Source organism: Pelophylax lessonae, assembly GCF_965119305.1.
Source record: "Pelophylax lessonae genome assembly, chromosome: 12".
Taxonomy (NCBI): Eukaryota; Metazoa; Chordata; class Amphibia; order Anura; family Ranidae; genus Pelophylax; species Pelophylax lessonae.
In genome coordinates this window covers 213,884,879-213,894,878 of record NC_138779.1, presented here as the reverse complement: position 1 = coordinate 213,894,878, position 10,000 = coordinate 213,884,879, and the positions used below count along the sequence as shown (strand labels likewise).

Here is a 10,000-nt window from a genome sequence, read left to right as displayed (position 1 = left end):
AAAAAATATAGAACAGAAAATAAAATAATAGAATAGAAAAAAACAATAATACAATATAAAAAGAGCAACAATAGAAAAAGCAATAGAATAGAATGGAATAGAAAGTATATAACATTCTTCCAAAATTCTAATTTTAAATAAAATAAATTTGATTTTGAATAGAATTCTAATTCAAAACTATTCGAATTTTCTGAATTTGGTTGAATTCGTAAAATTTGAATCAATTCCAATTCGAATAAACAAAACGATTTACCAAAACGAATTGAATGAATTTAACAAAACAAATTTATGTAAATCCCAAATAGAAAAGAAATGAAACAAATATTTTCGTTCTGCACAAATATTTATTGACTAAATAATTGCATACATCTTCCAAGCAAGGTGAATGTCATATTTGCAAATCACCCACAAAACAGATTTGTAACAATTGCTAGTTAATAAAGTAAACAATGAGTAATGCAGTAACCTACCACACCGTCCAATCAAAATTCATTCATTACAAGTTCAAAGTCAAGTGAATTGTTATTGCACTTTGCATACTGTGACTGCTCACCGCTATAACCAATGGCATTTTTTAATAGGATGTTTGTCCTTCTGTTTTGCAGCATCCAGTTTCCCTTATCAACAAAACGGTAAGATTACTGAGAACTGAGTTAGGAGCCGTGCCGTAAAGATAGGTAAACCAGTCAGAACTAGCGGTGGACTTCCCTGCCCCCCTAGGGGATTGCTAGAGACCCAGTGATGCCACCCATGGGGAATCATTGTTGCAGTTCCAGGACTCATAGATAAAACCTGGATATAACCTGCAAATATTTTATTACAACGGCCATGAAAACCTTGTAATGAGTTTAGCTATCATCCACCAACCACCATGTGCTCAGGCAGATGAAGGTCCAACTTCCACCCACAACTCATGCAAGGAGCAGAAGCAAAGGGAAGCCCAGAATTATACATATATATATATATATGTGTATATATATATATATATATATATATATATATATATATATATATATATATATATATATATATATATACACACACACACATATATATATATATATATATATTAAAAAAATATATATATATATATATATATATATATATATATATATATATATATATATATATATACATACATGTATGCTATCCAATGGTTGCCACCACACACAAACCACAAATACCACCAAACACAATAAATAAATTTTATATATATATATATATATATATATATATATATATATATATATATATATACATATATATATATATATATATACATATATATATACATATATATATATATATATATATATATATATATATATATATATATATATATATATATATATATATATATATATATACACATATATAATTTATTTATTGTGTTTGGTGGTATTTGTGATTTGTGTGTGGTGGCAACCATTGGATAGCATACATGTATGTATATATATATATATATATATATATATATATATATATATATATATATATATATATGTGTGTGTGTGTGTGTGTATATATGTGTGTGTGTATATATATATGTGTGTGTGTGTATATATATATATATCATAGTATATACACGCTCATGACCACTTTATTAGGTCCTCCTTGCTAGTTCCCGGCTGGACCCCCTTTAGCCTTCATTCCTTGTGGCATACATTCTACAAGGTGTTGGAAACGTTCCTCAGAGATTTTGCTCCATAGTGACATGATGGCATCAGGCAGTTGCTGCAGATTTGCCGGCTGCCCATCCATGATGCCAATCTCTCGTTCCACCACATCCCAAAGGTGCTCTATTGGATGAGATGTGGTGAGTGTGGAGGCCATTGGAGGACAGTGACCTCATTGTCATGGTGAAGAAACCAGTGGTGAGATGATTGGAGCTTTGTGACATGGTGCGTTATCCTGCTGGAAGGAGCCACCAGAAGATGGGGACACTGTAGTCATAAAGGGATGGACATGGTCAGTAACAATACTCAGGTAGACCGTGGCATTTAAACCATGCTCAATTGGTAGTAAGGGGCCCAAAGTGTGCCAAGAAAATATCCCCCACACTATTACAGCCTGAACCATTACCCCCCCCCCTCCTCCCCCACACCATTACACCACCACCGCCAGCCTGAACCTTTACTCCACCCCCCTCTTCTCCCACACCATTACACCACCACCACCAGCCTGAACCATTAGCCCCCCCCCTAATCCTAACACATTACTCAGTCCATACCAGTATAGATCATAACACATTACCCAGTCCATACCAGTATAGATCCTAACACATTACCCAGTCCATACCAGTATAGATCCTAACACATTACCCAGTCCATACCAGTTTACTGTAGATCCTAACACATTACCCAGTCCATACCAGTATAGATCCAAACACATTACCTAGTCCATACCAGTATAGATCCGAACACATTACCCAGTCCATACCAGTATAGATCCTAACACATTACCCAGTCCATACCAGTTTGGATCCTAACACATTACCCAATCCATACCAGTATAGATCCTAACACATTACCCAGTCCATACCAGTTTACTGTAGATCCTAACACATTACCCAGTCCATACCAGTATAGATCCGAACACATTACCCAGTCCATACCAGTATAGATCCAAACACATTACCCAGTCCATACCAGTATAGATCCTAACACATCACCCAGTCCATACCAGTATAGATCCGAACACATTACCCAGTCCATACCAGTATAGATCCTAACACCTTACCCAATCCATACCAGTATAGATCCTAACACATTACCCAGTCCATACCAGTATAGATATCTAGCATGATATTTTTCCCCATTAAGATCTGAAGTGTTTTTTCCTTTCATTTTTTTGAGCAGTGTATATTTTATTCATGTTATTTACCTAAACAATCCTCCCTATGTAGAGATCTCAAGCCATGAGACTGCTTCTGGGGGCCGCCATCTTGGATGTGATGTCAGCAGCCCCAGCAGACTGAGAGCAATCAGAAGACTTTGTTCCTCCCCTGGCAGCTTCATAAATTTATGTAGGGAAATAAGGGGAAGGTCAAAGGAGCTGGGTCAGCACAGATAGTAATTAGACACTCCCAGAAGAGGAGAGAGCTATGAAGTGCAAGGAGGCGGAGGGGACTGTGCTAAAGAATTGACTCTTCCTGGATTGGTCATAATTGCTAGGACATTCCGGGGCGCATTGCAAGTGAATAAAAATCATTTATGGATGGAAAATCACTGCAATTAAGACTTTAAATTGACATTTCTGTTCTTTTTTTTTTTTAAGTCAGTTACAGCGTCTCTTTAGAGTTTTATTTTTTTATTTTTCCTCTTTCTGTGACTTCTTTTTTTTTTCAGGTTCCTGTAAAGAAAATGAGGAGTATTCATCATGCGCCAGCCCATGCCAAACCACATGTGCCAACCGGTCTAACCCTCCAAAAATGTGTATGTCTATGTGCAAAATAGGCTGCGTGTGCCGGGAAGGTTACATGCATAACAGCGCCGAAAACTGCGTCCGGCCCGAAGAATGCGACTAAATCATTTCTATGTCACTCCCTCCTGATTGAGTTGGATAGATTTTGCTTAGCAGTAATAAATGTGAATGGATCTGCATTAAAAAGTAACAAATAAATAATTTTCCCCGCAATTTTTTAATTGTCCTTATTGGCTACAATGTAAAAAAGTCAGAATTCAGCAGGAATAAAACTACAAACATGTTATATTTCAAGAAAAAAAAAAGAAATGGAAACAATATGGTAAAAAAATGTAATGGGAACAATGTTGTTTTTACCCTGAGCAACCACAGGTGTACCACAGGAGCCTGGGACCCTCTTGCAGGGCCGCTAATAGGGGGGTACAGGCAGTATTCCCCTTTCGGGCATGGGCTTCTTGGCTGAACTGGTGTGGTCTGGGCCCAGTAGGAGCTGCCTGTCCTGTGATGTGGTTGTAAACCCTTCCCTATACCCAGTGAAGTGACTGGCCTCAGGTGATAAACAGAGACAGTGGGGGCTGGTGCTCCATGGGCCAGGGGTGCAGCAGACAGACCACACCATACCCCCCCCCGGACCACACCGGCTCACACACCAAACCACCCCCCCCCCCGCAGTGGCGGCTGCCTGCCCCCAGCAGCGGCGGTGGCTTCCCCTGCGTCTCCTCCCTCCTCCTCCTTGGCCAAAAGCATGGCCTCTACTTTTGGCCAATCGGGAAACGGGTCTCAGGACCCACTTCCTGATTGGCTGGGAGGAGAATAAGTGTGTTAATAGCGGATATTTATTCGCTATTGTCACACAGCTGGGTGGGCTCAGGGCGCAGTGCCCTGCGCCCCGAGCCCACCCTTTTTCGAAGCCTATTAGAGCCTCTGGCTCTAATCACGTGCTTCAAAAAAAAAAAAAAAACCCCATTGGAATCCATACGTCTGGCGCCCTGAATGTAGATTAGGGGGCCGAATGCATGGATAGGGGGGGCGCCCCTGTGCCTCCAATGCACCAGCTGCCACTGTACCTGTTTTTCTGCAGCCGTCTCTTCTCTACAGCCTTCTAAAACACACATTTTACACAGCATTCCCAAACTCCAGAAGGCAGGGGTTATGAATCTGATGCCACACACTGCACAGCATTGACCAGAGAGCTGAGTGTAATCTGAGACCTGAGTGGCAGGAATAGAAACACCCCCCCTACACAGTTTCATATGGAAACATGCACAGCTAAGGCTATCAATCACCTTCTGGTTGCTGGTGGTGGGGCGTCTCCAGGGATCGTCTGATGTCGATCTGTCAGTGGAAACTCATGCTGATAGCAGAGGAAGGAGAGAACAGACAGGGATCATTAGGTGCTTTGGATTGATGCAAGTACACTCTATAAATGAATATGCTTTATTCATTTTTCAGAGGTTTACAGCCACTTAAAGACATGGGTAAATTCACCAATAAAACTTTGTACCATCTGCTTATTGATAGATCCCCGGTCATTCCAATCATTCCCCTCTTTCTGTTAAATCTTCTTTTGCTTCTGACATTGACTACGCATGCGCATTGTCTGCCGCAATTCCCAGCATCTCATCAGTACTGCAATCCTTTAAAACACATATGTCAAACACAAGGCCCACGAGCCAAATCTGACACTCCAGGCCTTGTCATGTGACTCTCACGCTCAGTTTTGCAGCCGGAATGTGGCGGAACTCTGACACATCCTCCAACTTTCCCCCTCCACTTCCTGCAAGGTGAGACAAAGCCACCTACAAAAGGGTGATACTAGAGCCAGGCAAGGTAGGAGAGAGATGCAAAGAAGCTTCAGGGAGGGGGTTGGGGTTGCACACTGTGCATAGCGCACCCCTAAACCCTGCACTCTGTACACAGCATACCCCTGAACTCTGTACACAACACACTCCTGAACCCTGCACTCTAGGCATAGCCATCTCCTGAACCCTACACTCCTGAACCCAGCACTCTGTACACAGTGTACTCCTGAGCTCTGCACTCTGTACATAGCATAATCCTGAGTTCTGCACTCTGTACATAGCATAATCCTGAGTTCTGCACTCTGTATGTAACGTATTCTTAAACCCAGCACTTTTTACGTATCATACCCCGAATACAACTGGCCCTCTGCCACCTCCAACTTTCACCCTCTGCTTCCTCCAAGAAGAGACAAAGCCACCTACAAACCGAGGTACTAGAGCCTGGCAAGGTGGGAGAGAGATGCAATGAAGCTTCGGGGAGGGGGCTGGGGTTGCACACTGTGCATAGTGCACCCCTAAACCCTGAACTCTGTACACAGCACACCCCTGGACTTTGTACGTAACGCACTCCTGAACCCTGCACTCTATGCATAGCACACTCCTGAACCCTGCACTATATGCATAGCCCACTCCTGAACCCTGCCCTCTATGCATAGCCTACTCCTGAACCCTGCACTCTATGCATAGCCCACTCTTGAACCCTGCACTATATGCATAGCCCACTCTTGAACCCTGCACTCTATGCATAGAACACTCATGAGCCCTGCACTCTATGCACAGCACACTCCTGAACCCTGCACTCTATGCACAAAACACTCCTGAACCCTGCACTCTATTCACAGCACACTCCTGAACCCTGCACTCTATGCATAGCACACTCCTGAACCCTGTGCTCTATACATAGAACACTCCTGAACCCTGCACTCTATACATAGCACACTCCTGAACCCTGCACTCTATGCATAGCACACTCCTGAACCCTGCACTCTATGCATAGCACACTCCTGAACCCTGCACTCTATGCATAGCACACTCCTGAACCCTGCGCTCTATACATAGAACACTCCTGAACCCTGCACTCTATACATAGCACACTCCTGAACCCTGCACTCTATGCATAGCACACTCCTGAACCCTGCACTCTATGCATACCACACTCCTGAACTCTGCACTCTATGCATAGCACACTCCTAAACCCTGCACTCTATGCATAGCACACTCCTGAACCCTGCACTCTATGCACAGCACCCTCCTGAACCCTGCACTCTATGCACAGCACACTCCTAAACCCCGCACTCTATGCACAGCACACTCCTGAATCATGCACTCTATGTATAGCACACTCCTGAACCCTGCACTCTATGCACAGCACTCTCCTGAACCCTGCATTTTATGCAAAGCACACTCTTGAACCCTGCACTCTATGCATAGCACACTCCTGAAACATGCACTCTATGTATAGCACACTCCTGAACCCTGCACTCTATGCATAGCACACTCCTAAACCCTGCACTCTGTGATGAAATGGTGTTTGACACTCGTGCTTTAGAGCACCTTGCCAGGATTGTGTTCTTGGGATCCCTTTGCTGCCCTCTCCTCCATGTGGCTTGCAATGTTACGGCACATGCGTGGGACTGGAGAGTGAAGTCGGTAGGGTACATCAACTTGGAAGTCAGTGATGGAATCAATTCAAAAAGACTCCAGCTTTAGAAGGTGACAGGTTGGTGCGACCCGCAGTGTCCATCAAGGTAAGGAAACCTTCCTTTAAAACTTCTGATAAATGTAGCAAAGGTCAGGGAAGGCAGTAGAAGTATCCTTTTTATTGTAGCAATGGTCAGGGCAAATAGTAGAAGTATCCATTAACTATTTGCCACCTCTAGGATGTCCTTGGGTTGCGGTAGTTAAACTGGGATGATGCCTGCACCTACAGGCATCATCCCAGTATTGAATTTTTTAGCCAGAGATTCCCTTTGTACTGTAGCTGAAGTGATCCGAGAGGCTAAATCGCCACTTGATCACTTCTGCGGGTGGCAGAAGGGGGCCCCACCCCCTCCTGCCGTCGTCTCTACCATTCAATCGAGGAGCCTGGGAGCGATGCGACCAGCGGTGTCAGCTGCATGGAACTGAATGGAGCGGGAACTGATGCTGTTCCTCTCTGTGGCCCCCGAAAAACAGGAAGCGACGAGTAGCCAGGAAAGCAGCCGATCAGACCGATCTGTGTCTGATTGGCTGCATTGGAGGCAAGAAGGGAGATTTGGGGTCTAAATTAAATATTTATAATAAAAAAAAAAGAATTAAAGCGCCCCCATAACCCGCCCCCCCCCCCCCCCCCGTGCCTACATGTAAATGTTACTCCCGCACGCATATGTAAACGGTGATTGCACCACACATGTGAGGTATCGCCGCAAACGTTAACCACTTGCCGACCAGTCACTGGGACTGTACTGCGGCAAAGTGGCTCGATTCCATCCAGCGACGTAGACCTACGTCGCTGGACTCCTCCCCTTGTGGGCGGCGCTCGCGTGCCGCCGGAGGCTCGCTCCCGCTGTTTTCAGTCACAGCGGGAGTCGGGTCAGGGGAGGAGCACTGATCGCCGGGGAATCGAGTTTGGAGATCCGCCCGCTTGTGTGAACCTGCGATCTGTCCCTGTGTCACTCAGTCCCCTCCCCCCACACACGTCAGTAAGCACCAGGCATACATTAACCCCTCCCTCTCCAATAAAATGAACCCCTTCCCTGCCAGTGTCATTTTTACAGTAACAGTGCATATTTATAGCACTGATTACTGTAGAAATGTCACTGGTACCCCCAAAAGTGTCAAAAATGTCAGTCAAGGGTCCGATCTGTCCGCCGCAATTTCGCAGTCCCGCAAAAAAAAAAAAGCGCAGATCGCCGCCATTACTCGTTAAAAAAAAAAAAAAACACCAAAAATGGCAGAAATCTTTCCCTTAGTTAGTAAACGCAATAACTTTTGCGCAAACCAATCAAAATACGCTTATTGTGATTTTTTTTACCAAACATAGGTAGCAGAAAACAAATTGGCCAAAAATTTAAAAAAAATTTGATTTTTACAGTTTTTGGGGGGGAATTTCATATAAAAAAATGTGAAAAATATTGTTATTTTTTCAAAATTTACGCTCTTTTTTTGTTTATAGCATAAAAAGTAAAAATCGCACAGGTGATCAAATACCACCAAAAGAAAGCTCTGTTTGTGGGAAAAAAAGGACGTAAATTTCGTTTGGGTACGGCATCGCACGACCGCGCAATTGTCAGTTAAATTCGCACAGTGCCGAATCGCAAAAAGTGGCCTGGACGTAAGACAGCAAAATCCTCCGGTGGTAAAGTGGTTAAAGCTAGATCAATAATTATAGTACCAGATCTTCTGCGTAACTCTAAACTGGTTTAAAGCGACACCTATGGAGAATTTTAACCACTATAGTTTGCCGCCATTTCACGGGCAGACGCAATTTTAAAGTGTGACATGTTCATGTTCATATCTATTTACTCGGCGAAACATCATCTTTCACATTTTACAAAAAAAACATTTTTGAAAAATTGCTGCACAAATACCGTGTGACATAGAAAATTGCAATTTTGCCATTTTATTCTCTAGAATCTCTGCTAAAAAAATATATATATATATATATATATATATAAAATGTTTGGGGTTCTAAGTAATTTTATACCAAAAACAGTCGATTTTTACATGGATGAGTGAAGTGTCAGAATTGGCCCAGATACGAAGTGGTTAAATGTAGCAAAAAAATCAAGGCAGTAGTAGTATTACATAACTGTAGCAAAGGTCAGGGCAGTCAATAGAAGTATGTGTTAAACTTAGCAAAGGTCAGGGCACTTAGCACACAGAAGTATCTGTTGAAGGTAGCAAAGGTTTTGATGGGCAGCAGAGAGCAAAGGTATACAGTAAATGAAGCAAAGGTCAGGGCAGGCAGCAGACAGTAGAGGTATTTATTATGAACAGCAAAGGTCGGGGCAGATAGTAAAAGTGCAGGTTAAATGAAGCAAAAGTTAGGACAGGCAGCAGACAATAAAAAAATCAATTAATGCCCTTTTCACATGGGTCAGATCAACTTTTCTCAGCAGTAAAAAAAGAGCCAGAATAGTGGGACTTTAAATGAGGCATTTTTGATTGAAACAGGGGGATTTTATTCATAAATCAATAAGAACATATGTAAACACCATTGAAAGTCAATCATATGGATAAAACAGATACAAAAAAAAAACAAAAAAAAACAAAACATATAGCAAGGTATACAGTTCATATTGGAAAAATAAATACATACAATAGTGGAGGATCTAAAATAGGATCTCTGGCAATATGAATTTCAATACAAAATATTTGTTGGTCAATTCATAGTCTGTTGGAAATTAAAATAAAACATCTGAGTTAATGTAGGCTTAACGCGTTTCTTGAACCTCCGTCCATTCATCAGGTGCTTTTGGATACATATAATGTATCTACAAAGAGAAGGGATATACAAAATACATTGAAACATTGTTGCATCAGAACATCAAAAATAAATAAAAAATATATCAATTTTCAGAGTAAAAAATACATTGACTGTCTCAAAAGATAGCTTGTCAAGGAACAAACCAAAGCTGGGAGGGAAAAATGGAGGGACCACGGGCATGATCTCCAATAAATGTAGCAAAAGTCAGGGCAGGCAGCAGACAGTAGAAATATCCATTATGCATAGCAAAAGTCAGAGCAGGCAACATACAATAGACATATCCATTAAACTTAGCAAAGGTTAGGGA

General features: G+C 42.3%; 1 protein-coding gene across 1 annotated transcript in view; it reads left to right on the top strand.

Moving 5' to 3' along the window:
- LOC309568817 (chymotrypsin inhibitor-like) overlaps positions 1-3,622 on the top strand; it is a gene marked incomplete at its 5' end in the record, with an annotated part of 9,486 nt that extends 5,864 nt beyond the window's left edge. Inside the window, 2 exons of the mRNA XM_082274604.1 lie at positions 606-632; positions 3,348-3,622. Coding sequence (XP_082130730.1) covers positions 606-632; positions 3,348-3,526 — 206 coding nt within the window. The 3' untranslated portion in view covers positions 3,527-3,622. The remainder of the gene's footprint in view (positions 1-605; positions 633-3,347) is intronic.
- Positions 3,623-10,000: the final 6,378 nt, after the last annotated feature.